General features: G+C 39.7%; 1 protein-coding gene across 1 annotated transcript in view; it reads left to right on the top strand.

The window, feature by feature from the left end:
• Nucleotides 1–17048, top strand: part of phlpp1 (PH domain and leucine rich repeat protein phosphatase 1) — a 50669-nt gene that overhangs the window by 9038 nt on the left and 24583 nt on the right. The window contains exons 2-5 of the mRNA XM_079612072.1: nt 9452–9648; nt 10320–10445; nt 14796–14944; nt 15640–15786. Of these exons, the coding sequence (XP_079468198.1) occupies nt 9452–9648; nt 10320–10445; nt 14796–14944; nt 15640–15786 (619 nt within the window). The remainder of the gene's footprint in view (nt 1–9451; nt 9649–10319; nt 10446–14795; nt 14945–15639; nt 15787–17048) is intronic.

Raw genomic sequence — 17048 nt, 5'->3', positions numbered from 1 at the left:
TTACTTTTACTTCTTTAATACTCAAGTACAATTTTAATGTGGTACTTTTTTACTTTTACTCAAGTACGATTCTGGCCAGATACTTTTACTTTTAATTGAGTAATATTTTCCCTCAGTACTTGTACTTTCACTTGAGTAACATTTTTTTTAGTACTTTTTACACCTCTGGGGTGCTGGACGTCCTTTGAGTCCTGAGTTTGCTGCGAGTGAGAACGGTGAACTCGTCTGAATGAGCTGAAACCAGACAGTGCTTGCTTTAAATTAGCGTTTGTTTCATGTTTTATTAAGGGATCACCTCACAAAAGTGCCACATAGACTCCAAGAACCTAAAAAAACCGATATGATATCGTACAAATACAGTTTGTGAGTAGGCTATCGAGTGCTTACTCAATAGTAGTGGTCCAGGGGTGACGTGTTTTTGTAGGCCAAAACCCAGGAACGAGTTAGCATTTTAGCACTACCTGAAGTCAATGGGTTTTGGGGATAAATGCCTGAAATAAGGTCTGTGGTGAACAACACAAGCTCAAGATATTTTCACATTTTATTCTACAATATAAAATGCATCAGTGATATTTTTAAAGCTTTTACTTGTCTTGAAAAAGGTGGGTGCTGCTGAGAATTCATTTCTTCATTTGTACAAAAGCAATAGTAGTGTACATTGTGAATGGCCGCTGACGGGCTGGAGCTCAATCTCTGAAAACAATTTTTTTTTTTCGTTTATGATTTATAATGTATGTGAATTCACGTTGAGATTTTTTTCGCGAACAAAAGTTTTTTGAGATTTCACGCGACAACTGTCATTCTGTCCGGAGCTGAACAGAGACGTTCACTTCAGAGAACAGATGTTCTGAGTTTCACAGGCCTCGTGTTTGGTGTCATGATCTTCTTCATGTTGACTTCTCTGAATGATGTGCTTGTGGTCGCAGGAACTGGGTGTGAAACTGCTGTGTGCATCACACGAACATGAGCGAACAAGTGCCAAGGCCAAGGTCAAGACTTCCACGTTAGAACTGAATAAATTAACACTTTTTTTTTTGTGCTAAATCTTAAAAAGTTTACTTGAAGAAGGTCACCATTCATTGTCTGCGTGAGCAGGACATTTCTTTATTTCTCCTTTTCTGTTCTGAAACTTTTGAACAACATTTCATTTTTTTCTGGACTATCCCATAGACGGTCACAGAAAAATAAGTAAAGAGAAGCCACTGTTTGCTAATAATTGCTGTATGACTGGTTTACAGGGGTATTCATTCATTTCTATGGGTTTGAAACCAACAGCTTAGAGGTTGCTTTGAGTTTTAAATGTCTCTATTATGTAGCTCGTGTAGCACAACTCACTCATTCTTGTATCTGTAGCTGTCTATTAGTCTGCTAGCTTATTTCCATGCCGTTGGTCAATGTTTAACTGCAGGTTTTAACCTCATACACTTAATTCAATTGATGTTGATTTCTTTTTCATATTAATTTTTGGTGAAACTTAATTTCTAACATCCTCTTTAGACATTCTACTAACTTTAAGTAACTTTGCAACTACATGTCAATGAACTCTCTCATTAGAGTTCTTATAACCCCCACCATTACCTAACAAAGTTACTTCTAGTCAGTATAACGTCTGTTGGGGAGCATCAGAATAAAGAGTTGGCAGATAATAAGCAGACCGTCTACTAATACTCTAGTGACTGCTGGTTGACATGTGTTTGCAAAGTTACTTATAGTTAGTCAAATGTCTACAGAGGACTATCAAAATACATTTTTACAGAGTTCTTTTGTATTGCACAAACAGCACTGCATTTAAAATGCAAATTACATAAAAGGAAAGGGAAGGGTAAAAATAAACAGATGTAAACAGAGGAAACATCAGTCTGCAAGAAAGAGAAGGTCATAGTCCTTAAGAAATGTGTTATTCTTACCATTATTTATGAGTTTAAGAGATCTTACAGTTTGGGGATGTTCAGCAAGAAAGATGTCAAATGTAGGTACAGTTTTGAGAAATATCTTTAAAGTGAAAGGTTTAGATCACTTTAATAAGGGTAGGCTATACATTGAATTGATATTGTCAGGTAGTATTGTTAGATTGATGACACATTTGCCATATGATGCCACTGTTTATGAGCTCAGTCGTGTGTTTAGTCTTTTTATAGTCCGAATTTAGTGTCCAACTGTGTGGAAATATGATCATAAGTTTACTGTGTCATTCTGAATCTCTTTTACTCGAGCTCGTGTTCGGTTGAAAATGCTTCCTCTGATAATAATATCAAGATATCTAAAATCTCATCCAAAGGATGAACAGTGTGGCGGCATCGGCTCTCAGATGCCTTGGAAACCGATAACAATCTCTCGATTGCGTAATGCATCTGCGTTGGTGAGCCGAACGTGTCACTCGTAGTCACGAGCCTTTTAAACTCCTGAAAGAAATAATTCAGGAGTTTTTAGCCCCAATATGTCACACGGGCGGCTTCTCCAGCGCATCAGAGCGGCGCACGAGCAGAGCGTGGACAAATATAGCCTGGACACACACACACACACACACCCTCTTCTGCTCTGTGCCGGATACCCAGAGCACTGGCTCTGCCTAACAGGATGAGGTGTGTAGAGACAGCCCATGGCCAACTCTTGGACCTATCCATAGGGCTGGGAGACCAGTTAGTGTGGGACGTCCCATTTACTGCTGTCAGCAATGCAGAACATTCATATGAACTCTGTTATGTGGGACTCACTTCATCCCCCGGGTCAATCCGGTACGCGCTGACACTGGCGCTGCTTTCAAACACGTCAAAACTTTACTATTTACAATATGCATGATATATCGTCAACCATACCGGTATTGGCTGACAATATGTGCATTTTTAATGTTATCTTATCACCCCAAAAAGTAAAATTGGCCGATATATTAAAGCCCGCCTATAAATATTTGGTTTATTTCCTTCGGCTGAGCCGCTTCAGATGCACACTGTTGAACTTCTGTCTGGAAATATGATTGAAATCATTTTGAAAAGGAACTAAAACACAGTTATGTGTAGAGGTCGACCGATTCATCGGTTTTGCCGATTAATCGGCACCGATTGTTGACTGGTGGAACTATCGTTATCGGCAAAAATATATACCGATAGTTTTTCCTGGTTGCGTCCATTGCTGGAGCGGCTGAGAAGCGCACGCTGTCATTCATTACACAGTGTAGAGCTGAGAAGGGTCTGCTGGCATGATGCAGTACAAGAGCGGCCTCTAGAGGTGTAATAAAAACTCGTGCCTCGTGTTGTTTATTTCGACACGTGATTCTGCGTGCTGCACTGAGAGCACATGCTGCGCGGAGAGCGCTGACATCAGATGCGCGTTTAAAGCACCGACAGCTCAAATGTATGTAGCCTATACAGTACATTTTGTCATATCATTATAAAGTGATTAATTTGTTGACTAAATGCTGCATTAGTAGAGACAGTAGGCGTTTGTTTGCCTTCGAGGCTGAGAGGACGCTAACATTAGTAGTACCCTGGTAGTACCTCAAGCGGTTAAAACACTGACGAACATAAACGTAAGTCCGACCCGAATGTTTAAAGGGGGGGTACAATGGTGTTTCATGTATTCAGAGTTGTTTACAGTGTTAAAGAGATGGATTCTCGTGCTAATAATGGCCAAAGTTTGAAAAGTTATTTTGAACGAATAACAGAGAATTTCTGTGCTGAAAATCATACTTCCGGGTTGCAACACGTTTCGGCTGGTTTTTTTCTATCGTAGATCTAATGACGTAGACCAGAGTGGAACTCCTTATATGAGCATTGCTCTCGGAAAAGCGCGTTCACGCACACGTCGACCAGAGGAGAGAAAGACCGCGCTCATCGGCGCATAGACATCATATCTCTATATAATATCTATGCATCGACGCGCTACTACCGGAAATCATCATCAGCAGCGCTAAATAGGAATGGTTGATGTCAAGAATGTCTCCAAAAAAGTGTGTTTTGGGATGTGAGGGAAAGTTTACCTTGTTCAGCTTCCCAAAGAACCCAGTGTTACTGGAACAGTGGATGCAGTTTGTATTTCCGGGACAGCAAAGGAGTGTGGCAAGTGCGGTTTTGTGTTCTGGTCATTTCAGTGACTAATGTTTTATTAACAAGGCCGAGGTCGTCGCTGGATTTGCAAACCAAATACTATATATATATAGTAATATGGCCTACCGCACCACGATCGATATCGATAATAAGCAAACCTTCGGGCGCTCCCGCTTGACTCTATAGCTCCGCCCACGGCCCCACGCCCAGAATCAAGGACCTCGGCTTTTTCCGGTTAGAATCGGAAAGCTGTATTTTTATTTTATAAATATGATGAAACTAAAGACTTTTTGGAGATATGAAGGACGCACTATTACTCTATAGGTACTCAAGATTAACATGAGATTGACTGAAACTAAGTATTTTACCCCCCCTTTAATGTCACAATTGTTACCTCTATTTGCATTAGTTCATATCCAGCTGGTCACTTTTATGCATTACATATGCAGATAAGTTGCATATTTAAAGCTAGAGACGTAAGCAAACTGATATGTTCATACAGCCGACAGAAACATAAACAAATCAGAAAAGCATTCGATTTCGGTTATTTTTTTCATCTTCACTTTAATAAAAATTTTGTTACTTTTTAATTAATTAAGTTGGCTTGAAAAGAACAGTTAAATAGTTACATTTTGAATGTAACTGGTTTTATTTGTTATTTAGAGTATTACTTTTTGTTTCAGTTTGAATGAATGTCTTTTATTGACTTAAATATTTATTCACATTTATATATTTATTTCATTTAGCATGTTTTCATGGTTCAATACAGTTTTTTTATTTTTATAATATAGTTCAGCACTGTTTTACTTGGAGTGTTATGTTTGTTTTTATCCAGTATCAATTTTAAAAACTATCGGTTCATTAATCGGTTATCGGCAAGTATGGCCCAACCTAGCTATCGTTATCGGTAAAATCCACTATCGGTCGACCTCTAGTTATGTGCAACATGTGCAGCGCAAGTCTGTCGTACAATTATAAGGAGAACATTACTGTAAAATAATGTCATTGCGGCATTTTGTGCAGATTTAAGTTGAAATATTATGTTTATTTGGTATAAATATCTGATTAATTTAAATAACCCACTCTTCAGTTCACAGGGTTTTCTTCAGCTAAATTAGCCTAAATTAAATCTGTTCATCACATAAAGCGATCGCGTCTCTTTAGAAAATGTGGACTAAACCACTCAATTCGAATACGTTAATTTTACGATCTCTTAATGAACTTTTTAAGTGGTAGTTGCGAAGCTGTCAATGGAGGGACAGAATCTCTGAGATTTCATTAAACATCTTGATTTGTGTTCTGAAGACGACAGACAGTCTCACGGGTTTGGACCGACATGAGGGAGAGAAGTTACTGACCGAATATTTAGTTTTGGAGGAACTATCCCTTAAACCTGCCAGTTGTTCTGTTATCTGTGTTTCTTGGTTTTTCATTTTACTACTAACTTTTCATTTGACTTTTTTTAATGCAATGTTTATAAATGTAATTATTAATGTTTATAACTGAACAATATGAAGACTGCATGCTGTTTAAATGTATTATTTACTTAAAGCATTCATCATTAATGGCATTAAAAATGAATTGGCCTATTTTTTTTATTCTTTATTAATTTTAAATGATTTAATTGATTTAATATATTACATTTTTAAATAGTTAAATAAAAAAAATATATAATAATAATTACTAAAGGTTTTGCTGTGTACCAAAATTGTTGACTAGTATTGGCACCCGACTGCTGAAATGTTGGTACCGTGACAATAGGAATAATCCCTTTCATATATTTATATACCGGTAGTGTATTTACATGAGGGGGGAATCTCTCAACCCTAGTTCAGGGTGAATGTCCGTCAGAGACGAGCAGGAAAGGCTGTGGTTTCCTTCGCCCATGGAAAAAGCACAACACTCCTAAATCATCCTTAAGATCCATGTGAGCGCTCTCTCTCCCTCTGTCCCTCTCTCTCTCTCTCTCTCTCTCTCTCTCTCTCTCTCTCTCTCTCTCTCTCTCCCTCTGTCCCCCTCTCTCTCTCTCTCTCTCTCTCTCTCTCTCTCCCTCTGTCCCTCTCTCTCTCTCTCTCTCCCTCTGTCCCTCTCTCTCTCTCTCTCTCTCTCTCTCTCCCTCTGTCCCTCTCTCTCTCTCTCTCTCTCTGTCCCTCTCTCTCTCTCTCTCTCTCTCTCTCTCTCTCTCTCTCTCTCTCTCCCTCTCTCTCTCTGTCCCTCTCTCTCTCTCTCTCTCTCTCTCTCAGTTCTATTATTACACTGTAGATAAAGCTTTTGAGTGAAATGATGATCTGATTCCTGGGGACTGTCACCACATCAGTGTCTGTCTTTCCCTCTTCTGAAGCAGGTGATGTTCTTCTGCAGATCTCAGGTGTTGTTGTCTGTGGATAGGACTGGGTGTCATGTTGAACCTGTGCTGATGGTGGCGCTGTGAAGTGGGCTTCAGCGCTCCATGTGGCGTACCGTGGGGTCCTGACCCACATACTGTACTACTGCCGCTTTTGGGTCAGATCTCGCTGGCTCGGTCTCAGAGGCGAACGCAGAAATGTTGCTGCATAGTTAGTCAAGAACATGCATAACATATTGTACATTTGTATCTCTATGGCGGATGTAAACTCGGTCCATATGGAGCGTTGCTGAATTATTCATATAATCTGTACATGTGAATGCAGTTCCCAATCTAAACTACTCTATTCTACTCTATTCTCACACTTACAGCTTTTATCTGTTATCTAGCACTGACTGCTGGATAATGCTCTGAACTTTTTGGGAAAAGTCCGTCTGGCCAAGAGCCTGTTCAAGCCCATTTCCAATTTTTCCAAATCGAGGCACCAATCACAAACGTTGAGGCGGGCTTTACACGATGACTTTGGAAATGGGCTGTGAATGAACCTTCCCCAGATTCACTCTCAGTTACAACTTAGAAGGGTCTGGTGTCAACCCGGCTGTCTAGCTACTGCTTAATTGTTTAATTTAACTGCTTAATTGTTCATTTTTGTCTCTCTTTTTTCTTTTCTCATTTCGATCATTGATAGGTCTCAAAAAACAAGTACTCGGGGGGCGGGAAGTGTCTGTCATGGAGATAATGAAAATATTTTATGACTGTTATGGAATGAACATGTGAAAAAAATGAAAAAATAACACTGCTAGATTATGAAGCATCAATGCTTTTTTTAAAAGAAAGAAACTGACCGTCTAAAATAACCCAGTCAATAATATTGCATTTGAGCTGAAACTGTGAATAAACTAACGCTAACCAATCAGACCTCAGGTACCATCCCAAATGCCACAATAACCAATCAGAAAATGGACAAATATATTTTTAAAGTCAGGGCGGTCACCGTTTTCATGCTCGATCATCGCTGTCACGTCCGAGTACTCGAGTTTTATTCCTGCTTTACAAGGTATTGTAGGCCAGGCCGAACCTTCTGGATCCACACATGGCGTTCTTCCTCCACGGTGTTTTAAAACACATTTTTGAGGTGATCGGGCCTACTGGTCAAAAGATTATGGACAGCTGCCTTGAAACCATCCACTTCTCAAAAAGCCAAATTTAGACCCGACAGTTAAAAATGTTTTTATACATCTACAATTTTAGAGAAAATAGCCCAGTGTTTCACCAACTACACAGCTTTCTGCAACAAAACCCCAAGATTTTTTGAAGTGTTCCAATCAGGTTTTGTGAAAAACCATTCAACAAACCGCACTGGTGACAGTTTTGACCCGATTGACCACTCTGTCCTGATCTCTCGTTTGGAGCAGTGGGGGGGCATTCAGGGAAATGCTCTTAAATGGGTTCAATCCTATTTTAATAGTATTTTAATTAGGCCTACTGTTTTGGTGAATTTGCATTGGATGCAGCTTCCCGTGCGCGTGGCCTCCTCCTCGAGCTTCTATTCTTGCTCCGGTTTTATTCTCCTTGTACATGCTTACCCTGGGGTCGATTTTTAAGAAACACGGCATCTCATTTCACTGTTACGCTGACGATACCCAAATCTATTTGCCCCTGGGATCAAATAACATGGGTTTAGAGACTCTGTTGGCTTGCCTAGCGGATGTAAAGGCCTGGATGTCCCTAAATCTTCTCCACCTCAATGAAGGCAAAACTGCATTCGCTTTTGAATCTTCAGAAGCTGCTATCTCTCCTTGCTTAAATTTTGGGCCATTTGTCTCTGTGTGTGAAACCACTAGTGAAGAATTTGGGTGTGTTTTTCTTTTTCGATAGTGGTCTCAAATTTGACAAACAGTAACCAGTTTTTTTTTCATCTCAGAGTCCTAGCTAAAGTAAAATCATTTGAATGGGTGATTCATGCTTTTGTTTCAACAAGGCTTGACAATTGTAATTCCCTTTATTACAATGGTCTACAACTGTATTAACCAAGCATCCCTTAACCGTCTGCAAATGGCACACAACACCGCTGCCATAGGCACCTTACTGAGAGAGCACATCACTCCTGTTCTGATATCTCTGCATTGGCTCCCAATTCATTGCAGAATTGATTTTAAAGTCGCTGGTTTTTAAATAGCTCCCGTATATGTTTCCGATTTATTATCGGTTCACAATCCTGGAAGGTCTCTTAGGTCATCCAACCAGAGACTGTTAAATGTTCCTCGGGCTAGACTGAAATCGAGAGGAGATCGAGCGTTTGCCGTTGCTGCACCGAAACCTTAGAGGAGCCTGTACACTGCATGAGTTTAAAGCTAAACTCAAAACCTGCTAAATTGTGATTTGTGCTGTGTCCTTTCTGTCATTTATGGTGTTACATGTTGACGATATTTGATGTATAGGACCTTGGTCAATAATTGTTGTTTTTAGTGGTGCTACAGTACAGGAATATAGCGGAGTTGAGTTGAGGGTACTCGTGCCCATCCCTACTTAATTGTAATCTTTACTAGTACTGACTCACAGTAATACTGGCTGCTTAACTCCACTCATTACTGCCGATCTCTCCTCTTTACTAGTACTGACGGCTGAAACCTGACCTTTACTAGAAATGACTGTTAGTACTTGTGACTAGGGCGGTTAAACGATTAATCGCATCCGAAATAATAATTTGTGAATTATTAACAGTTATAAATAACAGTTTGTGTTTACATAATAAATGTGCGTGTACTGTGTATAATTATTTTGTATACATAAATACACACACACACACATGCTTTTTTAAGAAATATTGATATATAAATAACACATTTTTCTTAAATATATACAAGCACGTGTGTGTATTCATACAAAATAATTATACACGGTACACGCACATTTATTATGTAAACACAAACTTTTATTTTGGATGCGATTAATCGCGATTAATCGTTTAACAGCCCTACTTGTGACTGTGAAATGTGGTGTGCATCTGAAGCTGCACTGGATATGTTGAGAAGTCAGGCTCATATCTTTCTCTGTTTTGCAGGAAAACCTCACAGCATCGAGAGCTCCGAGCGCATCCAGCTCTCCGGGACGTATAACGTACGGAAAGGAAAGCTGCAGCTGCCGGTGAACCGCTGGAGTCGGCGGCAGGTGATTTTGTGTGGCACCTGTCTCATGGTGTCCTCGGTGAAGGCCAGCCATACGGGCAAGATGCACATCCTGCCACTGATCGGAGGAAAGGTACTGAACCCAGGCTTATCATCCTGCTCATTATGTTTGTCCCAAACCAATGATCCTACGGTCGTCCCTCCTGAAGTGCACTGGACAAGAAAAAAGATTTGATATTCTTCAGCATTTTGACATTATGCATGGCTTAAAATGATTGATCAGAACTGAATGTTCACATAGACCATGGTGTAAGTCAATTTGAATGTTTTATGTAGGAACTTGTTCAGTAATATAATTTAAAAAAGCTGTTTAACTTCAATATTCACAGAGTTCATTGACACTTTATATTGCCTGTGTGTGTTGAACCCCAGGCCATAAAGCATCTTTCCCAAGACCCTAGTTACTTTAACAACGAGCAACACTTAAAACAAGAGTTCAGTGAGAGGACAGACGTAGTGGACATTGGTTAGTGAGCTGTAAAGTTTTATGGAGGTTTTGAGAGTTGATGAAGTGCTAAACAAACAGAGGTGCGCTTAAAGTCTCGTACTCTGTCAGTGTTCATTTATGTTGTAGACGGCTAGACTAAATATTGAGTGCTGTCCGCCGCATCCAGCATCACTGCTGCTGTGGCTCATAGTTTGAGTTCTTGATGTAAACAGGCCTCTGACACTCTTGAAGATGATGTGTTTTCACCCCACTGCATTGTTCATGTGTGTGTTTGTGTGTGTTTGTGTTGTGTTCAGGTGGAAGAGGTGAAGAAACACAGTCACTGTTTGGCCTTCAGCTCAGCGGGACCTCAGAGTCAGACCTACTATATCAGCTTCGACAGCTTCACTGAACACCTGCGCTGGCACCGACAGGCTGCTAAGGTGTGTGTGTGTGTGTGTGTGTGACCGCCTCTATCCGTCCACCTTGTAGAAATAATACGACCTGACACAATAGAGCTCATCCAAACTCTGCCTCACTTGCTAATATTTTCATACAAGCAATCAATATTTATATAGTGATGGGATTAGACTTTTATACAGACCATGATCCTGAAACTTTCTATCATTGGTAAATGTTCAAAAAACGTGGAATAAATGTGGTACCTTTCATTGCTTTTTTTTCCAAATCAGTGACTTCAGGGCTTTGGGTGTGAATGCTTTTGGTCTGTGAAAAAATTCAAACAACAAAAATGTGTGATAAGTTTGAAATATAATAATAATAATGAATAGGTTGACAGACATCAGGGACTTTTTCTGATTGCTGCAGCTTTTCTCAAAAAGTGTGCTCCATTTTTTTTGTGTAGATATTTAGTAAAATTGCACCAATAAAAGTATTAGTTATTTATTTAGTGATACGCCAAAATTTCATCCACTGAAAATATTTGACAGAAAAAAACAAAAACAAATCCGAAACAGTGACGTTTGATTAGCCAATGGTGCAATTTCTAAAACGATCAACGCTTCCAAAACATGTTGTAAATAGACATCTTTGACGCTCTTCATCGAGCGCTTTGCACAGTTACACACGTTTGAAAGCAGGAGTCGTTCCCTAATATATCCGCTGATAGACTGTTTTCAAACACTCCCATGTGTATCTGTGCAAGCGCTCGATGAAGAGCGTCAAAGATGTCTGTTTACAACATGTTTTGGAAGCGTTGATCGCTGTAACCAATCACAGACATACAGTATATGTTGACCGCTTCCAGACTTTGGACTTAAATGTGGCTGCTGGGGCATCTATTATTTTACTCACACTGCTGTCCGCCATCACTTTAAAAAACTCTTTCTCTTAGGCTACTTAACGTATGGTCACGTAGCCATGAAGTAGCAACGTTGCGAGCAGGGAAATCTATTTCCCTTATTTTATTAATTAAAATATCGATATTTGGCGCACGGAGAAGGACAATGATACATCGCCCTATCGATATATTGTCCCACCCCTAGTGGCACCAGGCACTGAGGTTTCGGCTTGCACAGTAAGGCACACAAACACAAGAGCATTACTGAACTGGAGGCCACTGCTCATGAGGAATAGGCTCAGATTCATCAGAAACGCTGCCAGAAGCTGGTCTGGTTATACATCTCGTTTCCAGCAGGTCATAACAGCAATGTGCTCTATTAAGAACTAAACATGCTTGCCATGAAGCAGTTGAATAATTTTGAGACTGCAGAAGTCATTAAAAGTTGCATTTTCAGTTGAATTTGGTAAAACCACTTGAAACATGTTTTGTGTTGAGCTATTTCAATTACTTTTGTTTGATTTGTTCATTGCAAACAGCTGAAAATCTGTAAATTTCACCAATAAATCTGATTTGCATTTGCAATGGGGGTGGAATAATTTTGATTACAAACTAATATATATATATATATATATATATGTATATATGTATATATGTATGTGGTTTATTTATTCACATGTGTGTAGGTTATGCGCGTTTCAGAGCGGCTCCGTTCACAGTAAATGCTGCTTCACATGAACATGATCTTTTTATTATTTACATGTGTGGAGCGTCTCAGACTCCATCTCGGCATATGCTGTGAGTTTGGGTTGCCTACAACGGTCATCTGGGAACGCAATGTACACCATTTTATCAGATTTGTAATGTAAAACATTTCAAAATGGAAGTTTAAAGGAACACTCCGACTTTTTGGGACTTTAGCCTATTCAACTTATCCCCCAGAGTTAGATAAGTCCATACATACCTTTTTCATCTCCGTGCGTGCTGTAAGTCTGTTTGACGCACCCACCGCTAGCCTAGCTTAGCACAAAGACTGTATGTAAATGGTTGCAGCTAGCATACTAATCCAAATAAGTGACAAAATAACGCAAACATTTTCCTATTTACATGTTGTGATTTGTATAGTCACAGAGTGTACAAAAAACAAAGTCACATGAGATACAGACATATTTTAACTGTATAAATACTGGGAACTATATTCTCTGAAGGCGAAGCACTGCTACTTGGGCGGAGTAATAACCGCAGCACCTGAGACGCGCCGTGGTGAGGAGCAGAGAGTTCGTTCAGAGTGCGTCTCAGGTGCTGCGGTTATTACTCCGCCCAAGTAGCAGTGCTTCGCCTTCAGAGAATATAGTTCCCAGTATTTATACAGTTAAAATATGTCTGTATCTCATGTGACTTTGTTTTTTGTACACTCTGTGACTATACAAATCACAACATGTAAATAGGAAAATGTTTGCGTTATTTTGTCACTTATTTGGATTAGTATGCTAGCTGCAACCATTTACATCCAGTTTTTGTGCTAAGCTAGGCTAGCGGTGGGTGCGTCAAACAGACTTGTAGCACGCACGGAGATGAAAAAGGTATGTATGGACTTATCTAACTCTGGGGGATAAGTTGAGTAGGCTAAAGTCCCAAAAAGTCGGAGTGTTCCTTTAAACTCTCGCTCTCGAGTTCACATGTTTTGATTTCATATTCCTGCTCAAGAAACTACAGTGGTTGTAGCTTTTTTTTCGTTAAGAAGTGGCCAAAATATTAAAGATTAAATGAACATTTGAGTTAAATGTTGTTTGGCCAATAATATTAGCCTAAATATTAAAGGATTTGATCATGTTGTATGATTAACAACAGCAATCACAAGGCCGTTGACACCTTCTGCAGGCATTTGTTATATGATGATAGTTTCTATATTTGGTGTTTCTGTTAAAAATCCTGGAGGGACTGAGCAATAATCCATTAATGTAACGGGCTTCGTTCTGTTAACAGTGTGAACGGGGGATGTGTGAGACCCGAACACAACTGAAGCAAAGCACAGATATGTGTACTTGAAGACTGAACGACTGCATTAAGCTTTCTAGCGTTATCACCAGGCGTATGTCTGAATCACACCTGGACTGGGGATGTTTGTCAAACATTTATGGTTATGACCCATGTGACTCGGTTCTCACAGTACGGTGAACTTTGCCCAGCCTGATTTCTTCTTGCCGTTAACATTTATCCACTGCTGTGCGTCGGCTTCAGCGCTGAACACACTGTAAAGGGCTCGTGAGGAGTAAACTGGTTGGATCTGGCAGGAGTGCACTCTGCTGTAAATCAGCGTGTGTTTTTCAGCCCGTGGACTTCTGACCTCTGTGCTTCTGTGGCACGCTCACACACACCTTCTCACCGCAGCTGCTCAGATACTCTGGAGCTCCTCGTTGGTCTGATCTCGGCTGTATTTGCCCTGGAAATGACACCTCATCATTCCATCACAGGAAGAGTGTGAAAAGCCCTAGTTGGGAGTCCTACTTTAGCATACTTTACTACGAGCGAACCGTCCTAAACAAACGCAAGTAGGGCAAGCCTGGCCAGCCTATTTTACTGTGCCGTTCCCAGAGACAACCTTGTGCCGTGAGAGCCGTCCTGCCCGCCGGGACCCTCAGATTAGAAAAGCCTCACGAGAGGCTGCTGTGTTAATGTGATCGTGTCATGTTACGAGCGGCGTGTGCGGTGTTATTAATGAATGCTGGTTCACCAAGTCATGATAGTTTGTTGTTGAGAAAGTGTGCAGTGACCATGTTCACCTGCTGGACCAGAAAACCAGTGTTATTGTACTATCATTGAGATGTTATACACTGCCCGGGCCAAAAAAATAAGTCTTTGTTTGGATTTAAATATGCAAATGCTCAAGAGTGTATGATTGACTGGATCATTATTGCAGTGATTATTGTGTTTATAGCGTGTTATGTGTTTGGCAACAGTTCTTCTGACCCGAACTGATGGAGTGTGTAGCTTTCGTTTCTTAACCAACCATGTGTGAAGACACATCATGGCCATATCCCAGGAGGACACTGCCCAGACTCGTCAGACTCAAACACTGAGAGAATGAAGAATCAGTTTCACACGTGATCGGCTCCTCTGAGTCCAGATCTTAAACTCACTGACAGTGTTTGGGAAGTGCTGGAGGAGACTTTACTGAGTGCTGGACTCTTGCATTGACAACACAAGATCTGGACCAAATATTGATGCAGCTGTTGATGGAAATAAGTGTTGTGATGTTATTTCCATCAAGAGCTGCGTACATTTTTACATGAAGTTAAACAAAATGCAAATGGAAATGCTGACTTGGCAACTAACAGAAATAATTTGACTGAAATTATCTATAGTTATATTATATTTTATTTCAGTTCATGTTTTTTTTATTTCAAGCAACATTTTGTATTTATTTATTGATGTTGCTGTGACCCCATACCTCGATGAATGACCTGTGTGTGTGTGTGTGTGTGTGTGTCAGATGGTGTCTCAGAGGATCAGTTCGGTGGATCTGTCTTGCTGTAGTCTAGAGAAACTGCCGCCCAACCTGCTGTACAGTCAAGACCTGACGCATCTCAACCTCAAACACAACTTTCTGCCCGCTGACCAGACACTGCTGCAGCTCCAGAGGTCAGTGTGTGTGTGTGTGTGTGTTTCACAGATCAGATCAGAACCAGAATCCAGAACCGTTTCAAATCCGGAAAACACACAATTTGGGAAATAAAACTCAATTCATTGTGCCCTCTGTGTTTGGACAAGAATGTCAACATTGAAATTTTAATGCAGACATTTAGACATTGTAGAAATACAGTGCAATTCATATAAAATGAAAAGTACAGAAAGTAATTGTTTAAAGTGAATTAAATGAATACATGTCGAGGATAATAATACTCTCTGTCCCACTCGGTAGAGTCTACTGTTGGAAATGGGAAATGCAGAAGCAGAGATAAAACGTATAACTTGTGTTGCCAAAGCATTTAAATTAAACCGTGTGTTAACTGTACGGTCGTAGCCAGTATTCAGATTCTGTATGATTAGGCCAGGACGATATTTGGCACTTTACACACTTTCATATAACTATCAGTATATCTATCAACAGCTTTGTCAAATGAGAACATGAACAGTTTTTATTTTAAAAAAAAATTGTGAATTTTATGTAAAGGTAAAAATCAGGAACTGGAATTATCCACTTTATAATACACGCTAAAACTATTAAGGACACCATGTGGAGGAACACATGATTTGATGAAGTAAGCTAAAGTGTCATGGTTCCTCTATAAGATCTACGGACACTGTGAGGTTAACAGTCCTCTCTTCTCCTGCAGATTTTCCCGTTTGCGGAGTCTCAATCTCTCTAATAACCAGCTGGGAAGTTTCCCGCTGCACATCTGCTCCATTAGCACGCTGACGGAGGTCAACCTCAGCTGCAACCACCTGACCTCCATCCATCCTGACGTGGGCAAAATGACCAAGTGAGTGTGTCCGCCACAGATGTGAAGGCGAAGCGTGTCGTTTCTGCGGAATTACACACAGAAAGCAGAGATGCACCTCCACAAACACACACATCACACACTCGGCTCTTACGGGTGCTCGTCTCAACAGCTACTGTCACTAAAGGCTCCAACATATTAGAAATACTTTTAGCCTTTATACTGAGTCACGAGTAAGCACTTGAGTAGCCTAACTGTGTCTAGAGCAGACGCAAGCATCACAGAAACTCATCATTAGTGTTTATGAACGGGTGGATGATGATGCTGTATGGTATTGAAGCGCTCGCATCACCCTGTTCACTTTGACATGTTCATGACCGGTTATCCTCTCTCAAGGTCTTGCTCTTCTGTAACCATGTTCTCATGTAACGCGTCAGTCACACTTTTCATCAGTGCAGTTTAGTCTAAACAAAATGTCAAATGTTGCATATTATATGCAATAACTTGCTACTTTCCTTGTATTACTGTTATGAACAATGTTAACCAATAATGTTAAGTCTAAGGATCGCCGTCCAGTGAAAACACATTATTTTACGTGGAGTGTTTTGCTTACCAAGGAAAAATGTCACAATAATTTTTATTTTATTCGTTTTTTATTATTATTTTGTTTCGATTTTTTTTTATGAAAACAAATCATATCTTACAAACAAGAGTATATATAGCCAACTATTGGGATATATAGAAAGAAGAAGAAACACAAAACATTGTACATCTACATTTTTTTTTTTTATTGCTTTCGAGTTTTTACTTTTAGATATTGCTTCTAAATAAATTTGAATGTCAGTTTTACAATGTTCAAACATTTATTTATTTTTTAAAGTACTCAAACTTATGAATATAATGCAGACTACATAATAATAATTACGCATGCCTTCCTTTGCTAACTTCTCTCCGTCTCGGAGTTACGTCATTGCTTACTTTGCACGAGCGCCGCTACTCGATCACTTGGAATCCGCAATGGAGCTGATTTCATATTTATCATTTTTTTTCCTTATGAATTTGTTGTATGCACCATTCTGTAGGCCAGAACGTATGATTAGGCTGTTAAAATATGGAATATAAACAAATATTAATTATGATTATATAAATTTATTTATATAAAATATTAAATAACAATTAACTATAACTGGAAAAAAATACAGTCAGCTTAAGTATTAAACGTGATTAAATGTCAAAATAACTCCAATATCATACACTAGAGTTGTGTGGGGTGGGGCTAATTTAAGTTGGCCTGCTGTGACGTC

Source organism: Phoxinus phoxinus, assembly GCF_949152265.1.
Source record: "Phoxinus phoxinus genome assembly, chromosome: 5".
In the NCBI taxonomy this organism is placed as follows: Eukaryota; Metazoa; Chordata; class Actinopteri; order Cypriniformes; family Leuciscidae; genus Phoxinus; species Phoxinus phoxinus.
The sequence above is the reverse complement of the archived record's forward strand: the minus strand, read 5'-3'. Positions and strand labels throughout refer to the sequence as shown.